The 20,616-nt window shown below is 35.1% G+C and overlaps 3 protein-coding genes and 1 long non-coding RNA gene across 10 annotated transcripts; 2 read left to right on the forward strand and 2 right to left on the reverse strand.

Annotated features, from left to right (window-relative positions):
* Positions 1-1,591: 1,591 nt before the first annotated feature.
* LOC146948694 (ecotropic viral integration site protein) lies at positions 1,592-4,180 on the forward strand. The gene is made up of 3 exons (XM_085744888.1): positions 1,592-1,688; positions 3,579-3,686; positions 3,808-4,180. Exons 1-3 carry the CDS (start codon positions 1,626-1,628, stop codon positions 4,027-4,029), a joined length of 393 nt encoding a protein of 130 aa, XP_085601014.1. The 5' UTR covers positions 1,592-1,625; the 3' UTR covers positions 4,030-4,180.
* Positions 4,181-8,194: 4,014 nt separating this feature from the next.
* Positions 8,195-15,562, reverse strand: LOC146948695 (transcription termination factor MTERF15, mitochondrial-like). 6 transcript variants are annotated; one of them, XM_085744892.1, is made up of 5 exons: positions 13,663-15,562; positions 12,294-12,921; positions 11,032-11,571; positions 9,150-9,814; positions 8,195-8,743 (listed from the first exon to the last, which is right to left on the reverse strand). In XM_085744892.1, the coding sequence occupies exon 1, from the start codon at positions 15,363-15,365 to the stop codon at positions 14,067-14,069; it is 1,299 nt and encodes a 432-aa protein (XP_085601018.1). In that variant the 5' UTR covers positions 15,366-15,562; the 3' UTR covers positions 8,195-8,743; positions 9,150-9,814; positions 11,032-11,571; positions 12,294-12,921; positions 13,663-14,066. The 6 variants fall into 6 exon arrangements, with proteins under 6 accessions (XP_085601018.1, XP_085601022.1, XP_085601020.1 ...); XM_085744894.1 differs by lacking the exon at positions 8,195-8,743 and having other exon boundaries at positions 8,954-9,814; positions 12,294-12,779; XM_085744891.1 differs by lacking the exon at positions 8,195-8,743 and having other exon boundaries at positions 8,954-9,814.
* LOC146948696 (Tetratricopeptide repeat (TPR)-like superfamily protein) lies at positions 15,485-17,215 on the forward strand. The gene has a single exon (XM_085744890.1). The coding sequence runs from the start codon at positions 15,485-15,487 to the stop codon at positions 16,799-16,801; it is 1,317 nt and encodes a 438-aa protein (XP_085601016.1). The 3' UTR covers positions 16,802-17,215.
* Positions 17,216-17,834: 619 nt separating this feature from the next.
* On the reverse strand, positions 17,835-20,586 carry LOC146948697 (uncharacterized). Of its 2 annotated transcripts, none has more exons than XR_015026951.1 (2): positions 20,111-20,586; positions 17,835-18,746 (listed from the first exon to the last, which is right to left on the reverse strand). It is a non-coding gene; the product is annotated as an uncharacterized LOC146948697 (long non-coding RNA). The 2 variants fall into 2 exon arrangements; XR_015026952.1 differs by having other exon boundaries at positions 18,847-20,586.
* Between the last annotated feature and the right edge of the window lie 30 nt (positions 20,587-20,616).

Genomic DNA, 20,616 nt, shown 5'->3' on the forward strand with positions numbered 1-20,616 from the left:
AGGAAATAAACATTTTTTTTAATTATTAGATACATTAAGTACATTTTTACAACTAAATGTCTTTCGTTATTGTAAAAAAAAAAAAAATGTCTTCCATTATAAAGTTATAAGCTAAATAATATACTAAATAAAGTGTCTATCATTATAAAGTTATAAGCTTATATATGATACTAATATTTATAAGCGATACATTTACGTACTCATTTTCTTGTATTTAAGACGTACCTTTTTTTTAAGAAGTTAAAATGGAATAATATAACCAAAACTTAGTCTCTCCAACACAAGAAATATCGGAGAAAAACTAAGTAAGAAAAATATTTGTTACATCAGGTTACCAAAGATAATGAAAGCGATAGAGCCACAAAGCAGACACACTTAAAAAAAAAAAAAAGAAGCTAAATGAACTAAATAAGAACTCCCAAACATAAAAGGGGATTAAGCCACCACATGTGATAATTGTAAGCAAAATTAGGATGATTTGTCTTCAACCACCAAAATTATTGGAGCTTAATTTTATTGATAAGTTGATTGATAGAATTCCCATTTTGTTGAAAAACTCTAGCCTTCCTGTCACGCCAAATAATCCAAGCACAAGAGAGCCAGATTATCTAAAAAGCAGAACAAATGTTTTTTGAGAAGTCACCCAACAATGAGAATTGGATAATATGATCCTTTACATGAGCTGGTGTGACTGAAACCAATCCAAGCCAGTTAAAAATTTCATACCAAATTTGGCCAAAATAGTCACAAGTCAAAATCAGATGATCAATATCCTCTTGAGAGCCACATCCACCTGAGCAAAACAACGTATTTGGTGAAATGATTGTCCTCCTGATTAAGTTGTCAGTTGTTGGAAGACAATTACGTAATAAACGCCAAATGAAGATGTTGACTTTCAAAGGAACCTCCTTGTGCCAAATAATAGTATTGTGATCATTGTTTAAAGGTTGATCCCTTGATGTCAAAACGTTGTAAGCACTAGTAACATTGCACTTTGAAGAGACATGAAGTTGTCAAATCCACATGTCATTCATATCAGTCTGCAAACTAATTGGTAGTAAAAGAGTGCAAAATTCCCTCTCCAATTCTTCCTCCCAAGCGATTGTTGCACCTGCATAGGACCGACCATGCCTCAACTCATTATAAAGAGAGACTAATTTATCTCCAATTTAAAAACGCCGATGACTAATTCACTATTATTTCTTATGAAAGATTTAATTGGGGCGTTGAATATTAAATTGGATTTTCACTTTAGTTTCACTAATATATTTACTGAATTAACTATATTTTTGATCCATATACTGCTTCACAAAATTACACATCGTGATGCTTTCGCAAAACAAAATTCTCAAAGTATAGCATTGCTCTTATAAGTTAGTGCAAGAAAAAGCAAATTCTATAATGTAGTAAACATAATTGAAAAAAATTAAAATTTCGAATAATTCAATTAAATTGAATTAAAAAGCAAACAAAAAATGGTGATCAAAACTAAGTCAAAGAAAATTTTTAGAAGATAAAAAAAATTAAAATATTTATAAGAATAAAATAAAAAAAAAACATATATAATCTCGCATCATCAACAAGTGAAGGAGACAGTTGCAGAAAGAGAAATCAATCGCATTCGCATGGCCGAGGAAGGGAAACCCGATGCCCAGCTCTTTCAGCTTCTCTCCAATCTTCTCCTTCAGGTTCTTTTCAATTTCACCATCATTTATTTATTTATTTATTTTTCCAAGATCTATCTGTTGATTATTGTGTATCAATTTAATGCGCAAACTTCAGTTTTGTTCATATACTGATTGCATCAGGAGTATGTATGTATGTATGTTTTCCTGTAATTGTTTAATAATAGGAGAATTTGAACATACTGATAGAACAATAATCGTGGAGACTTATTATTAAGGAGGATGTTGTAAATTCCGACAAAACTCACACCAATGCTTTGATGCGTGATGCAAAATTAGCAGCAACCAAAACCAAATTGATCAAACAAGAACAACACGATATTTGTTCATCCAGTTCGAGCCACTTTATTTGTCAACTTGATCTATGACTTAATTATTTTCTAGTTTGTGTATGATATATATTAGCTCAGGTTTCACCTGTTCTTAATTAAATATAGCATTTTTATTAACATGTATTTACTGATTGATTCATGATAAGATTTTATTTACAATTCAGAAAACAGGTTGTTTAATCCACTTTGGTGAAACCTATCCGTGGTTTCAATCTCGATTCGATAACCATCTTTAAGTGTTGTCTAATCCACTTTGGGGGAAAAATAGTTCTATAATTAAACTCATTACGATCAATCTGCACACCTCTTCGTGCTTTCCTTGTGCTAAATTTTTTGTAAAGTTGGGAGATAAAATCAATTAATACAGTTATTGGTGATATAAAATAAATGTAAGTGGTAAGATGAATAACTGGAAAATCAAGGGCTAATTTTCTCTATGTGACACGTTGAAGATTTTAATACTTTGAATAACCCCTTAAGAAAAATTACAAACAAAAACTTGACTTGTATTGTTGTGAGTTACGAGCCAACTAGCGTGAATATGCGATTTTAAGTTTTGGTTATGCATTGTCCTTTTCCTATGGAGAATTGTTTATTTTTTAATTCTTTTTTTGCTGGCACATTCACTTGTTGTCTTTATTCATATTCACTTGAATTTGTGATAGCTCCATTTCTAAAAATCCAATAATTTGGCTGTGTAGTGAACCACTACAGTTCATCCCTGTGCAATCATGCAGTATAGTACTTTCTAAAGGACAAATACAGTTGTCTGGCCCTTGCGATGTCACTTTTCATGTATTTGCAACAGATGGCTGCATGCTTTATCGCGAAGTTGTTGCTAATGTTTTAATTATGAAAACTTTTGGACGACACAATAGAGTAAACAAAACAATAAAGTTTGAATATCCTTCTCTTAACAATGTGTTTTTTACCAGGCTATTGATTGATGGATTGATATGAGCTGTGTTTGGTTTTTAACTTTGGAGATGAATGAACATAAGAGAGTATATCTTGCAACAATCAATGTGTTTTCCCCGGTCTAATTATCGGTTATCCTTCATTAGTCTACTTTTTTTAACCAAACTTCTATTCGTCTTCTCACATTAAAAAAATCCACAGCTTATTGTTGTAATACTAGTGATCTTTGGATTCTCCACCGAGAATTTGTATTGTTAATGGCTCATAGTCTGCAGAATAGTGGACTGAATTTCTTGTCTTAAAGCCTAAAAGGCCTAAGAGAGGGCTGGATTAATGTTTTCCGGTTGAAAATAACACATGCCTAGTAGTCTATGATCTTCATTTCACTTAACTATGATTATATAGCTTATCTGCTTTAAATAATTTTAACTTATTTTCACTGTTTATGTAACAGAAAAAGACTTAACCACTCTGTTTCCATTGATCCTGATTCCGTAAATAATTCTAGTATTAGGCATTTAGACTTAGAATGTATACAAAAACAAGACTAAGCATGCAGTTTCTCTGGATTTCACCAGTAGTTTAATTTCTTACCAATATTGCTATATATATTAACACATATATCTAATGATAACATCTGTAGGTAGAAGCACTGACGAATCAAGAAGAAGTTGAACTGCGTTCTAAAATTGAAACTCTTGGATTAGAGGTCACGAAAGTTCCCTCAAAGTCAACCAAACAGCTTGACGAGGTGGTTTTCACTCTACAGTTTAGCCATTTCTTGATTAACATTTCATTGCATGTCTCTAATCTGATGGAATGAAATAGCTTTCTATTCCTTTCCTTTTTAATTACTTGTTTTGTTTACACAGTTGGAAATAGCAAAGGAGTTGGATAGACTATCAGCAAAATTGGATGATGTTGATGAGATGATATCATCCACCATGGCTACTGATCCTCAAGTGCAGTCCCTCTTGAGTAGTACAGCTGATGTGTGGATGCCAGTCATCACTGCTAACTCCGAGGAAAGACGTAAATTTACAGCATCTCCCGGAGACATCAACACCCAAACAGATGCAGAAAACTCTAAATAAATTCTTATTTTCTTATCGTTGAATATATGGATATGATGTTAGTGCTTTGTATTGTTTCAATAAACTGCTACGATACCCATAAAGAAAGTGTTGCACTATACTTTTATTGACATAGTGCAAAAGATAAAAAAGAGGATCTATCTTCTACGTAGCAGCTTAGTGCATGTTTGGTTTGGTAGTAAGAGTGACAAAATTACAACGAGTCACCATGTTTTTGGCAAAAACTACACTTTAAAACTTCAACAGGATCACCGATTTGATATTGCCAAACTAACTCGCTTTGTCCAGCACCACATGTTCATTTTGTTTTCTTTGCAAATTTGAAATGGATTTGATCATGCTTGACATTTAAATGATAAAAGTCATGATACTTTTATTACAAAGTTACAACACAATCTCCACATCTTAGTTCATGTTATTAAGTCGTGACCAACAATGTATTTTGCGTTTTATTCCATAAATTTATACCCCTTCTATTATTTTTTTGTTTGAAACTACTGTTCTAATGGTAAACACATTAAATGCCAATTTGTTTATGCTAAAGTGAATTCAAAACCAAACGGAGGTACTAGTCTTTGCAAGGTTCGTGAATTTGAAATACTAGAGTGAAATGGGAGAAGATAAGCTCTGTTTGCATTTTTCCCCATGGGGAATTCATGTCCTTGCCATAAGAGCTTCGGTTGAAAAAGCCGAGCTTTAAATTTTAAGCAATATAAAAGTGAGTTATATTGCATGTATGCTATTTCTTCCTTTCAACTTTATTGTTTGTTAATTATGCCTAAATTTTTGAGTTTCTCATTTTGCAAGATTTCAATCAAATTTTATGGTATCATACCAAAATTGACAATTTTATGGTACAACAGCTTGATGGAACTGTTAATGAGTGTGAATGGCAAACAATATGAAGAGGAAGAACATAAAACTCCCTTGGTTTGAAACCGACCAATATGCAAACATTTGCGACAGGCACACCACAATAACAATTTAACTTGAGGAAGAACTTGCAAATTCCAGATAACGTTTCAAGTTGGTGTGAAGTTGGAAGGAAATTGACACGGAGATGTGTGGTGTCAACTAACTGAATCATGGCGAGCTTATAAGTTGACTTGACCAAATAAGAAATCGCATCGTCAGGATACCTAATGATATTGTCTTATTTACTTGAGGAAAATAGTTTGGTGTTAATAATAGTATTATACAAAGAATTTGGGAGTATGCATCAGATCACAGGTTCGTTCCAAGCCTTTATTGGTGCAAAAGGTCTTTGACACAGAAATCTGACCACAAAGGTAAAAGATGAGTTGGACAATGAAGAGTTGTGCCATTCTAAAGCCATATACTATACCAATGCTCTTTCTGAAACTAGCTTCCACAAGAGGCATAGCAGGCCATGTACTATACCAAACATGTGATCTCAGGCACATGACGAAACTTGTTTGTGATTTTCAATATGATGAAACGTTCAACTCCTCCATGATTCTATTCAAGCTTACTACGTAATTGAAATAAATCCTTGTCAAAATCTCCCTCTTATTGCTTGAGTCAATACTTGTTCATTTATAAATTTTTGGTTAGTTGAGCGATTACATTCAATATCAACGCCTTAACATGACAATAAATGACTGATAAAATACACATCTAATGACTTAAGGAAATTTTTTATTATTCAAGGACCAATAATCCAATATGACTCGAGCTATTTTAAAGAACTAATTTGGCCATGCACTCAAATATGGTTTCATATAATCATATACCCAAATTAAGCTAAGTCGGTCCAAACAGGAACTGTGAAACAAACAGTTATTAGGCGCACCACATCAACACAAACTAACATAATCCTCCAATTTTATGCAGTGAATGGAATTACTGATTTTGCAGGGTAAAACAATACCACAAATTTGCTGCGAGATTTTCTGAATTAATTTTTTTCATTGATCTCTCTAATTAAAGATTGTATATAAACTACACCTCCTTCCAGAATCGAATTGATCTATCAGCTCCACATGAAATAAAAGGAGACTCTACTGGGGAATGCCCCAGCCAGCGCGGTGCACCAACATGGTTAGAAGGCCATTTAGCTACTATTTCTCTTGTCATCACATCCCAGATAACGACTGCAAAGTACACCAGCTTCCTCATACAAAATCCATTTTATAAAGCTAACATCACCAAACATTTGACAGCTAAACAAACCTCGTTGTTCAGTTCTTCTATGGATAGAATAAATTTTTCTGTTGCATTAAAAATAGCATGCATAGAGACACATAATGGTAATTATTAAGAACATGGATGGAAATGCTAACTGAATATTAGCTACGTGATTTTTTAGTTCAATGTGAAATGTGATAACTACTTCCAAATTGCACCCCAAATGACAACGTATGCATATGATGTTGACAAATAATAACCCCTTTTCAAACTGATAGAAGATCAAATTAGCTAAGGACAGAAGCAGGAAAAAATGAGAAGCACAATCATCTCCTTCAGTGCAAGTTAAATTAATATGCATCTGCATCACTAAGATTAGAAGGCTGGTTTATCAGTATATGAATCAACCACGATTAATATTAAAAAATAATACTAAATACTCCCTCCGTCCCGGAATAACTGACCCATTTTCTAAAAAAAAGTGTCCCAAAATAACTGACCCATTTCAATTTTCAATACAACTTTCATCATTCCCAATACAATATAACACTAAATAATACTACTTTTATCATTCCCAATACAATATATTTCACTTTCCCCTTTATTTATACATTTTTCTTAATCTGTGTGAAATGAGCTAAGGGGTCAAATAAATTGGGATGGAGGGAGTAGTAAATAGTATATGAATCAATCACTTCAAAGTAGAGCTGTCAAAGTGTACTCTGGCCTTGCGAGTCAACCCAGCTCACCACAAAAGGGCGGGTTGGCAAAAGAGAAGCTCCCTCCTTAGCAGGTTATTATGACTCGGCATACATAATCTGTAGGTTGATGCAGGTTAGGTCTGGATTATGTCGGGTTAACCCACTTTCCTTACGGAAATATTCCATAAGCAATGTAATAAAACAACCAACCAATACGGTTTTAAAAAAAAACCTACCAATACCATATTTTCGATGCTCGAACTTTAAACAACAATCAAAACACTCATTCACACTCTTATCTTCAGAAACCCAGCTCTTGTGACATCACCGTCCATTATCAACGTGCAAGACATCTGCCATCACTGCCCATCAACCCTCCCCTGTTTGGAGCCCTCACCAATAAAACATCAAATCAGCATGCCGATGACCGCACCACCATAGCCGTGATTCCATTTAAGAGCTTCCACGAAAAGGACCATCTACTATAACTCCATCAATCACATAATGCATTCGTCTCCTTCCACCTCCATAAACAACCTTCACTTCTTCTTTAGAAAATGGAACACAGAGCTAAGTAATCGCCTGTCCAAATCTATTTTCTATTTGGACGAGATAAGTTGATCATTTGGTATTTCTTTGGGAGAGGTAGTGGAATTGTGCATGATGGAGTACAGTGGGTCGGTGGGAATAGCAGAGCATATGGAAACATTATTTGACGATTTAACATATAGAAATAGAAAGAATTAATCAACTTAGAATTAATAGACATCTACAACTCTCAGCCTATGATTATTCTTATCATAGATGAAAAAAAAATTATACATATTTTTTTCTATTTTATTTTGTTTTTCTACAATTTTTTGGAAACTAGGTGAACCAACCTGAGGTTGGTCAAGCCAACCAAATAGAAGATATTCTAGCTTACAAAAAAGTCGAATCGACTCACTTCACAGCCAAACTGGATCAACTGGGTTGGCTAACTTGTACAGCTCTACTTCAAAGTCAATCTTTCTTTCTGTTCGAGTTTCAAAAACTAAAGCGAGTGCTGTTTGTACGGTGACTATAATTTGTATATGGGTTAAATTACTCTGTATTCTATATAAAAAGTGAGCAATGAAGTTTTACATTGGTTAATAATGGATTGGAAGATCTTGGGTCAAGTTGCAGTGTTAAGTCCACTATCGTGTCTATCACTTAAAGCTTCCGCTCATCACCTAACACATTTCTCTTTGATAGAAGGTTCAAAGATTATATGTCTGAAGACAATTCATAAGACATAACTCATGATGCAGCTTGTAGCAGTACTGTTATTCTCATGGTTTTTTTATATCAAATATTTTTCCAAAATTATAACATTGATCTCTTGTAAACCTTTCACTGGTAGCCTCTGCTGTTCCATGTGCTGCAGTTACGGAGCGCACACAATTGGCAGTGATGCCATCCCACAACCGAATAGCACCATCTTTTGATGCTGTAACATACATGGCACCTGTACAAGAATATCTAACCTACAAATCAGACAGGGAAATGACCGGCATCGCTAAAGCACCGTTAAAAGTAAAATAGAGGTAATTGATAATTTCGAAATGAGAGAGAATTGACATGCCTAGTTTATGGCTCCATTAGGGTTATCATCTGGAACATTTCTGACAGATGACGCTGAAAGGTATTTATATCATGCAAATGTGGAATTGCATGACCAGTGCCTTTTGGAAATTGATATTTATCATCCTTTATGTTTTGAGAAGAGTCAATGAAGAAAGCAATGATTGGAAGGTAAACTAGAAACAAAGACTGGAGCTCCCTGTTTGTATTCATATTATCACTTTCAATAATTTACCCAATGGTGCTCGATATCACAATGCCTATAAAGAGGAAATCATTCAAATTGCTGAGTTATTGCCTAAACTCAGAAATAAAATTGGACTCACTGATATATAAACCTGAAAGCCTTAACTAAGCTATTGTCTATTAAGCTCAAAGAAGGTGTTGACACCAACCAGAAGTAGTTCACTGGAACACATGACCCTAAGCCCAGTTTCATATAGATAAAATACTGAAGGAAGAACATGATATGATACAATGAATATATCTAAGCATTATGTAGGAACAATTACATTGGAGCATGATGTTTGTAACTGCAAGTTTTCACAGTATCAAGAAACATAAGAACACGTAAATGAAGACTGAATTCATTTTGGTAAAGAAAAAAGACATTTGTCGCATACCATAATGCAAGATATGTGTACTTTATTAAAGAATATTACATGCCTTGTGTTCTGAAAGGTGTCGTCTCATGCTTCGGGAAACTTTTTGACGAACCATTTAAATCTGGCAAAGAGCTGGGACTTCAACAGAAACATTGGACTGTAGTTTCTGAACAGATGAACAATCTTCGAGGGAATAATATCTTTAGATGTACTACCAGAATGTTCTAGAACGTCAACAGAAACATTCGATTGTAGTTGCTGAACAAATAAACCATTTTATGAAGGAATAACATCTTTAGATGTACCACCAGATGGTTTAGAAGCATCAGCACTACTTAAAGCTTCAGGCTGAAAGTCATCAACTAAGTGCTGCTGATGAGAATTTACTGCGTTCTGAAAAATTTCATTTTCATGTATTGAAGTCTTGGGCTTTTCTCTAACTACAAAGGTTCTCATAATCTGACACTTAATAAGAAATACTCTTCACTTCTTCATTAACCCTAGAACTGTTTTCACGAGAATAAAGTTCCACATCATGTTTATTCCTAGAGCGCCTTGAAGTTGCATTCTTGTCAGATTCATGATGAGAGAACCTACACAATGGTCCACGATAGCACTTTCTACGTAAGAAATCAAAGCATTTAGCCTTGTCCCTTCTCACATTCTCATCATGAACGTCTTAACATTGGAGACCTACTCCTGCTTCTACGCCGCCAAGGAGACCAGCTGCAACAAACAAACGTCGAAAAGTTATAAATAAAATATTCTTCAAAGGAGTAATTGAAGTGATTAAGATCCAGGACTAGAAATGTAAGAAAGATAATCAATCCTCAACTACGATGCAAAGATCCGATATGTGATAGAACACTAAGGTAAGGCACATTCTAGAAGACAGTAGAAGCATAGGCAATAAGAGTTAGTTGAGATATTTCCTTGATTTTAGGGAAGGGAGGGTAACGTGTAACTCAGTCATGAATATTGTTAGAAAGTTATCAGGAGAGTTTCTCTCTGGTTAAGAGCTATGCTTTGGATTAGGATTTCATAGAACTCTGGTTTATCTCTTTCATTTACTGTTTTTCACCATTGTAGAGCTTTTGAGCTCATCACTATCCCTTAAATAATACAATTATGTGTTCTTGATTTCACGAGTTCCATCAATATGAGTATTAGATACGACGCGTAAGGTGTATCATATAAGACGTTCCTCGAAAAATATAGGATGCAATATATTTAGCATACAAATACAAAGTAAAAAAAATCCACAAAATATGATAAATATAGTATCCCAATTCACAACATAGAAAAATAAAATATATAAAAGAATATGAAATAGGCGAAAAATTGGTCAATGGGTAATATACATTGCATCTGTTGCAATTAGTGTGTGTGTGTGTGTGTGTGTGTAATAGCAAAAACAGAGCTTAATAGCTGAATGTGTGAAGTGGTGATATAAATTATATCTGTTGCAATTAATGAGTGAAGCTTCAACATGTACTATAAAATATGTATCTGAGATGTGAAGAGTCATGAAGAATGAGCTGTTGAAGGCGTGTCGGGAGCATGTCAATGGCATATTCAAGAGTATTGGAATATTTTTTTTAAATGGTCTCCAAAACTGCACTATCAATGTATCCGGTTCCACTTAGTGCGATAAGGCTTGTTTGTTGTTCTAGTCTCCAATACTGCACTAACACGTATCAACAGTGCATTGGAGAGTATCGGCGTATCACAGATAATTGAGTATGATATGGGAAATAAAAAATATTGATGCTATTAAATCATCAACTAACAGAGGGAGGTTTTAGGCGAGGTTCAACTCATACAACAAAATAACCTAGGAAAAGATAGCTCGTGTATCCTACATAGCCTGTTTGTTTGTAGACAATGCTCAAGTTAATAGAAGGTAATCAAAGCATCCTACAATGCACTACGGAAGTACAAACCTGCGAGAGTGGCTTCTTTTATCCTTTCTCCTCCGAGGACTACTTCTCCTACTGCTTATGTCTAGGGGAGATCGAGACTGGCTGCGACTCCGGCTTCTATCCCTCTTGTTCTTCCTCCTAGTCCGATGAGTGCGAGATTGATCAGAGTCACTATCTGTATAACTTTCTCATGCCTCCCGAATTCATCTACTTTCAGAAAAGTTGGTTCAAACTTTGAGGTTTCCTTCTCATGTTTATGTTCAGCAGTACCACTCTTACTATCAATGTCAAAGCCAGTATCACCTAACCTGTACGTGATATCTTGTGGTGTCCATCTGTGGCACCATTTAAGTTGACTGCTTGGTCTAGTTTCACCTCAACATTCTTAGATTTCAACCATTTTAGAGTTTTATCAGCAGCTTTTTTGCCTATGTATTCCAACAGCCTTGGTCCTTTGTGCACCAGTGTAATCTTCAGAAGCTATCTCTCCAGCAAATTCTACACCAGTAGGACCTCCTCCAACAATCGGAATGGAATGAGCAGATTTTCTCTTTTGATTTTCTGCAGAGAAAATGAACTTCATAAATCAAGTGCTGACGGCAACAATTTATTACATTGCTGTAAAATGAATCTATTCCATAAAATCATTCACAATGCACTATGCTAAATTGAACAATGGCAGTATATAATATGATTGAATCAAAACAACAATACCAAATAATCCCAGACAGCTATACACAAGTCTGATGATATAGATAATCGAATGTGCTGAAAATTCAATCAGTTATTTTGGGTTCTAATATTTCTCCCATGGTGATACAAGAGCTTCATGGTCCTTTTATTTAATGAATACTATACTATACGATGATTCATTTCATACCATGTAATATTAATAGTACATAACAGCCAATGTTGTCTATAGCAACATACTCCCTCCGGTCATTATTATAAGCAAAACTTCACTTTTTAAATACATTGAATAATTAATGTATCCAGTCTATAATAAAGACTAGATACATTAAATATTCAATGTATCTAAAAAGTGAAATTTTGCTTATAATAGTGACCGGAGGGAGTATTCTATTTAAGAGTATATTATATTATAAAACCCTACTCCATCAGCATCTCTAACAATGGTAATAACCTCCACATTCTATTAGCATCCAAATTCAATATAAAAAGTAATATTAAGAATACATAACAGCAGATTCATACATTTGGGCACAAATTCACCACACACCAATTCTAGAAAAAAAAGGTGTTAGATAACAATGCAAACTAACCTTCCAAGTTCCATCTCCATGTCAGAATCAGTGCTTACAGTATTTTCTTCTGCTGTCTGGGGCATAGGTGGGGGAAGATCCATCACACTTCTAGTTGGCAATAGGCCCTCTCTGAGGGCAACTGGCACAACCCCTCCACAAGATGATGGAGAACGAAAAGGGGCCGGTGGTGGTGGAGGAAGATGACGATTATGCAAAATTTGTCCTTGCGGAGTCCCTCCCCCTATTGCTCACTCTCACCACGAGACATCTTGGGCATCCCCTATTGATCACCACCAATTGGTGGTGGTCGACATTCATATTCGTCCACCACCAATTCATATTTAGCGTGGTGGGGGGTCCATATCCATGAAAATAAACATGGTGAGTTGGTGAAGGGGCAAAATGCTGAAAATGAGGCGGCGATGGGGGAGGTGGCAGTGCCTGCTGATGACCCGATGAAAGTGGGGGTGGCAGTAGGGCAGGTGGAGGTGGACGAACAGAAGCCTGTCCGAAATGAGGGTCATGGTTCCCATGATTATACATGTTTAAATAAATGCAATGCAGATCTTGAATTTGAATTAACACTCCCAATTAAGCAACAAAAAAATAAATGAAAAACCAATCTTGACAGTTAATAGAGAATCCCCTGAACAAAAATAAAATAAAATAAACAAATATAATCAAAACAAGTTAAACATAAACCAATAATAATTGATGAGCTAACTCAACCTATGCATTATTTAATTTCTCGAAACAAAGAACATGAAATAAAATGAACCAATATACATACCATAATAGATTTGATAAAAATGTTAAATTTAAATTATGTTCACAATTGGCGACATTGCACAACATGGAAGAGCACCAGTGCGAGTGAAACGCAGCGTTTCATTTGGAAATGGAACAGAAATTTGCAGCGGTTAGAGTGTCACAAAAAGAGAAGGTTGTAATCGTGATTGGGGAAGAGTAGGGTTTAGTTAGTTTTCGGATGAAGAGGTTTGAGAGTAGGGTTGAATTATGTGTGTGATAGATAAACCCCAACGAAGATGATGTGTTGGTTGGATTTAGGAAATTAATACTGGGCGTAGCGTGGTGTGAGTGAGAAAAGGAAGATGATAGTTTATTTTGGGTGGAAACAAAAACTAGTGTGGGAAAATCCAATACTGCATCTTCCATTACTTCCAAACACTTCATTATTTCGATAATAAAAAAAATGTTACACTTCAATTTTATTTTACACTTCAGGAACCTGTGTATGGTAATGCCTTCTCCATTCTTTGCATATTATCAGAAGCTGAGCATTAATTTATCATATATAGCATTACTTTGATATTAGAACTCACAAGCTAGGCAAAGAAAAAACGTGCAAAGAATGAAGAAGGCATACCATACACAGGTTCCTGCTGAGTATCAACAACATCCCCAGCTAATGAAAATTGTAACTCCCTAATGGCCTCAACTCTATCGCTCCAAGCATTCCATGAGCTACTACTTGTGTTGGTTGAAGTCTTTCTGTCTGCTAACATTTTTATCATTCTTGTCTTCTATCAGCATACATTTAACTTTTAGAGTACTCTGAACATGCGGATTCACAGATTCATCAACAGTAACCATTTGTGATTTAAAACTATTTTCGGGTTTATTCAACTTCTCCCTCCCCCTTTTCTGCAGTACTTTGAGTGATGCAGGACATATGGTACCTTCTTATCTTTGCTTAGTACAACTCTACATGTGTGTTCACACTCAAAATCATATCATTCATCCAACTAACAATATGCATAGAACAAACCACTACACCAACGAGTTCATGAAAGCCTTCATGTTCATCACATCTTTACTGGTTTGAGGGAACTTCGGTGGTTGGAACATCTTCCAAAGTCCAACGGGATGCTTTCTTTTAACTTCAACCTTCGTTGAAAATCTGCCATATATTTTTTCACATTCAGGGTAAGGCTTGACATAAAGATTATAAAATCTAAGCCTAGTTGGTTTGATAATGTCTTTCAATCCAACTTCAAACCCAATTGCACTTTTTCCTTTCAAATACTCAATCACATTGTATCTAGGAACAATCTGTTTTTCAAAATTCACACCCAAGTATTCAGGAACTTCATGCAAACAATCAACACTATATTTCATCCTTTGGATTAAAAACTCAATCTTCTTCTCAATATCCTCCAAATCATAACCAATCAACCTCGGTTCCTTCCACAACACCTTCAAAGCATCCCTACGAATTAAACCGTGACTGCACAAACAATCCACTCTCAGCTTCACTTCAAAACAAGCCCTAACCAAACCCTCCCCAAAAATCTTCTCTTTAATTGCATCCCTGCATTTCAAACTCTGCAACAACTTCAAACACCGTGAAAATTCCCCAATCTCCATTCCCAAAATCCTTGGATCCCTAACAACCTCCGCCCTGACCTCTCGGCTGGAAAACCCCAAACCCCTCAGCTCATGAATCAATGGCTTCAGCCTATCCTCAATACCAAATCCCAAAACCCTAGGAAACAATCTAACAACTCTATCAATTTCATCCTTAGGAATCCCAAATTCCACAAGAAAATCAATGACACTAACAATTTGAGTTTCCCCCATTACAACTGCAGTGGGAAATTCCTCCAAAACCCTAATCACAACATTTTCAGAAAACCCTAAACCCCTAAAAATCTCAATTTTATGGGAAATTTCAAATGGGTTTAAATGGAAAGTTGTAGAACAACGCAACAAGTTGGCGATCATCAACGGGGAAGCATTAGAAAGCTTGGATTTGAATTTTGGAAAACCCGATTCCCAATTATGTAGAAATTGGGGTTCCAAAACAGAAGGGCAATCTTGAACAAGTGAAATTAGGTTTTTCTGTGGAATTTTGAAGGAAAAGAGGGTTGTTAAGGATTGGCGAAGGTGGGATGGATCGGAATTGAAGAGAAAGTGATTTTTGGAGAGGAAATGAGGAAGAGAAGAGGAAGGAAAACCGAAGGATTGGAATAGATTAGCGAGTGTGATTTGTTTTCTGTAATGAGATGTTTGGTGAGAAATGGTGGAGAAGGTGTTAGTTGAAGCAATGTTTCTTCTGAGTATAAGCATGTTGTTTCTAGTGAGAAATGTGACTGATACTAATTAGTATAGTATAATATCAGTCAGAAACAGAAACAGAATTTACCTCAATTGATTGATACTTCTTTCAACCTTCTTTCTGCGAAGTGATGGCGTCTTCCTCCTTCTTCTATTCACCCAACCACCAACGTCTTCTATCCTTCACAAAGCAAATAACAACACACGTTAACCAATCCCGTCACAAAGAAGCTTTATCAATCTTCCACTACATGCATTCTTCACTATACATGTCCCTTGACCCACACGTTTTCACCCTCGTTCTCAAATCCTGCACCTCCCTTCACCTTCCCTACCTCGCTACTTCCATCCATTCCCACCTCATCAAATCCTCTTTTCTTACCAACAACCCATTCCTCTCTTCTTCCCTCCTCAACTTCTACGGCCATTGTGTTTCTCTCAATCATGCACACCAACTGTTTGATGAGACTCCTCACCGAAATGATGTTATTTGGAACTCCATCATTGCACTTTACTCACGTGCGCAAAATGTTACAACTGCTGTTAATCTCTTTAATCAGATGGATGTACCGCCTAATGAATCAACTTTTAACCCGATTATAGCTGCTTTGTCGTTGTCGAATCAAAACAATGCTTCGTTTAAAGCGATAAGCTTTTACCGGAGAATGACTGAGTTGAAATTAAAGCCAGGTTTGATCACACTACTTGCTCTTGTTCGTGCGTCTGTTTCGATTGCAGCGTTGAATTTGATTAAAGAGATTCATGGTTATGCGATCAGGAATGATATTGATTCACATCCTCAGTTGAGTAGTGGGTTGATAGAAGCTTACGGTAGATGCGGTTGTTTAACGGATTCACGTACAATTTTTTCGAAGATGAGGGGATGTGATAAAGATGTAGTTGTTTGGAGTAATTTAATATCTGCTTGTGCCTTACACGGTGAAGCGAAGGAAGCATTGGAGTTTTTTCGAGAAATGGAAGTTTCTGGCGTGAAGCCGGATGGGATTACTTTTCTTGCTGTTTTGAAAGCTTGTAGTCATGCTGGGTTGGATGATGAGGCGTTGTGTTTTTTTATGAAGATGCATAGGGATTATGGCGTTGAGCCGAATAGCGAACATTATTCATGTTTGGTTGATGTTTTGAGTAGAGCTGGAAGATTGTATGAAGCTTATGAGGTTATTAAAGGGATGCCTGTGAAAGTGACTGCTAAGGCATGGGGTGCTCTTCTTGGTGCTTGTAGGAATTATGGAGATTTAGGGTTGGCTGAGATTGCAGGGAAGGCTTTGGCTGAGGTTGAACCAGATAATGCTGCGAATTATGTTTTGTTGGCTAAGATTTATGCTAGTGTTGGGAGACGAGAGGAGGCTGATAGAATCATAAGGGAAATGAAAGAGAAGGGAGTGAAGACTACAAGTGGTACTAGCTGGGTCGTGTATTCTGAGTCTTGAGATTCATTGCGTTTGTCAAACATGGTTTTAATTTACAGTCATGGTTGAGATTCGGTTTTCAATATTGTTGGAAATCCCAGCCAGACAAATGTTGTTTGCGTTGCAGCAATTGCAAAGATCTTAGAGTTGTTGATGTTTTGGTCATGTTGATTGTTTGTGTTTTGCGGTTGATATGTGTTGGACACATGATAGTATTGAAACTATTACTTTGAGCTTCTAACTGAGTGCACGATGAAAGTGTCGTGGCCGCGAAAACAAACACACTGACAATTGCTTTTGTAGACCATAATTATAAAAGAAAATTTACAGTGCAATGGGCACGGAGTAATTATGAGTTATGACGGTTTATTGTAAGTTTTAGTAGAGAATTACACCTATTATAGAACTGTTGGTAAGTTTTGTCCTACTGTGAAATCTTCTTGTCAAAGTAATGTTTTTTCTTGATACCATTGTTTTGTCTCATTCTTTTTCTCCTAATGAAAGGATAATGAGTAACATAGAGAATGAGAGTTGGTGAAGTGTGGTGTTTTGAATGGATATATGGAGGATTGGACTGAAAAGTGGACTGTTTATTCGGGTCCCTTTGGGAGAGGATGAGTTGACAAGGTTGAACTCGTTACTCGCAGCTGAGAGAGGCAGGTACGAGTTGGCAATTACACTTCTTGTTAAGGTGTTGATAATTTGATATGGATTTGAATCTTTTGGTTTTAACACTTGACATGACTTTTGCTGCATTGGTGGATTGTGATCCCACACTCCGACAACCAGAGAGAATTCAAAAACGTGCTGATACATTAATTGATATCTCATGCAATTCATTTGATTTTGATGTATGGTCGAATTGAATACTTCACAATAGCTTGTACGATGGTTTATGAGTCTCACTTGAATATTTTTTGTGTGAATATTATTATCCTAACTTGAATGGCTAGTTTTTGGTAACTCAATCTTGCTTTTATGTCTATCTTAAGAAACGGATCATGCAAACAAATCTATGCACATCAACATATTATTGTCTATAATGATAATAATATATCAAGTCATGAACAAGTACTTAATTCAATTCAATACATGGAGTGAGTGAAACATTGGGGATAATGTTGCCAATGTGTCTCTGAGTTTCAGGGCCAATTGAGCTCTCTCTCTCTCTCTCTCTCTCTCTCTCTCTCTCTCTCTCTCTCTCTCTCTCTCTCTCTCTCTCTCTCTCTATATATATATATATATATATATATATATATATATATATATATATATATAATGTAATTGAGCTATAGGAAAATATATATAAAAAGTTGCATATATGCAACAATTGAGCTATAGAAATATATATAAAATGTAATTGAGCTATAGGAAAACTCGATCAGTATGCCATGGTTTCAGCCAAAGGAACACAAAGATTCATTGGAGTGATGATTGGTATTTCCAGGAGATGTTGATGCAAAATCAGTTACCCTAATTGCTGACATCATGTATGTTGGTCACCTTTTCTCTTTATCATTCTTATTCTTCCTCTTTATTGAAAATGACTCCAAATGAATTTTGTATTTGTGAGCATGGCTTGCTTCTTGTGTAGCTGTTCTTGTTTTCACACATATACTTCTCCAGTCACCATCTCCAATATATACTTTCAACCAAAACAACAAACAATAGTAGTAATAATAATGATTAATTATAATTATAACATATTATTCTATTTTCTAACAATGTATAATACCAATGCGAAGATAAATCAACTAAAATAAGGTGATTCAACACAAATGCAAGAAGAGCACTAGAAGAAAGGGATCTTAGACCCATATAATCTTGAAACCCTTCTCTCCTTTTTAAAAAAATTAATAACTTGTTATCTTCACAGATCGTTCAACAAAACAGTAAACCAAACAGCAACAGAAGTGGGAGAGTTACACACCTTACCACCAGAGATGCACGCTTAAAGGTTGGATTCCTACAAGAAATTGATTAGAGATCTGAATTTCAAATGATTGAGTTACCGAACCATGAATTGGACTAACAAGTTCATAAATATATTTGATTGGTACACTTACCTTCTCAACAAATCTCAAATTGGAACCATTCACATCCACATGACCATTGCGTTCAACCCGCGCAACGTGGAGCACATTTTCAAAACTCGCCTCCAGAACTATCCTAAGTGACAATATGTTTAACATTGAGTGTCTTTTGGAAGTTGAGTTTTGAAAATATGCTTCATGTTTAACCGGTTGCACCAATGATGGTTGGTTGAGCATGTGGATGTTAAATGGTTTTGGTTGGTGATTTGTTAAGAAGGCGAGTGCACCAATGATTATAGAGTTTTGTTTATGTTGTCAAGATTCAAAAAATTACAAAGATTATGGAAATATAAGATCTTAGTTAAAAAAACAAAATGGTGGACATATGAGTTTATGTTGAGGTAATGTAATGTTTTAAGGAATTCAAATACTTTTAGGTGAATTTCGTTGTTTGGATGATAATTTGGAGAATTTTCAAAATGATGAAATTTTTTGGAGTATTTTGTTCAAAGTTAAATTTAGAGAATTTCAAATGACACTTAAAATATAAGAATTTAGTGTAATGTTTTAAGAGAATTCAAATACTTCTAGGTGAATTCCGTTGTTTGGATGATAATTTGGAGAATATTCAAAATGATGTAAATTTTTGGAGTATTTTGTTCAAAGTTAAATTTAGAGAATTTCAAATGACACTTAAAATATAAGAATTTAAATTTCTTCAATCTTATAATTTTTCATACTCCAATCAATTTCCAAAAGATTGCAAATCGACCCCTATTTTTTGGAAATTACACATTTATCTGTCAATTTTTTCAAAATTATAAATTGACCCCTCAATTTTTTTTCTTTCGAAGTTTGCAAATTGACCCCAATTTTCAATTTTCAAATTTGGTCAAAAAATTAAAAATTTATAAAAGTTGCTAAAAATTGATGACAATTTAATTGAATCATTTGAATTGTGTAGAACTCTAAATTCTTTAAGAAAATTCAATTACTTCATTCTAAACACACTCTAAGGCAATGTTTTGAAATTTGAAGGGGAAGAGAGGAGAGGGTTTTGGAGGTACGAGATTAAGATTAAGGAAAAAGAATAGAAAAAATTATTTAAAAAAAAATTGAGATGGTGTTTTTGTAGAGAATGATAAAAAAATTGGTGGTGTCAGAGTTCAATCTGCATATATTATGCATTGTCCTTTTCAACTAAGCTAAACTCACGGGCAACAGAAAATGCTAAATTAACACTAATGACAAATATATTTTTAATTTTAAAAGTATTATGACAACATAGAAAATTTACCCAAATCCTCTAACAAAGCTTTACATTGGTCCATTTAGTTTCGTGAAAGGAGCAATTTCTCCGTCGATCACTTTCGTCCTCCGTCGCTCAATCATTGCCAACCACCGCACCTGAACTATAGCTCCATATTCATGTAATCTTTTCTTCAGGAGAAGTCATCTTCTTCAACAAATTTACATGTTAATTCTTAAAATTGGAAAATCCTCTTCCTTGACACACACATCCTCTCCTTCTTCCCATTCTTTCCATGTTCTCCAATGGTTCTTACCACACCAAAATTGGAAAATCCCCAACTTCAGTTTTCCTTTTTCAGTTTGTTGTTTGAGTCCTGTTTAGATGATATTGAACATGTGGCTGGAAATTTTTTGACTTATACTACATAAAGCAATGGACGGCATGGTTTTGAGCCACTAATTTTAGTTTGTTGAAAATATTGCAGTAGTCTTCGTTTCTGATAACGGTGGGTATCATTTCTATTAAGGTCTTTATTTTTTATTTTTATTTAA

This window comes from Medicago sativa, chromosome 2 (assembly GCF_051527215.1).
Source record: "Medicago sativa cultivar Bolivia chromosome 2, Bolivia_mono, whole genome shotgun sequence".
NCBI classification, from domain to species: domain Eukaryota; kingdom Viridiplantae; phylum Streptophyta; class Magnoliopsida; order Fabales; family Fabaceae; genus Medicago; species Medicago sativa.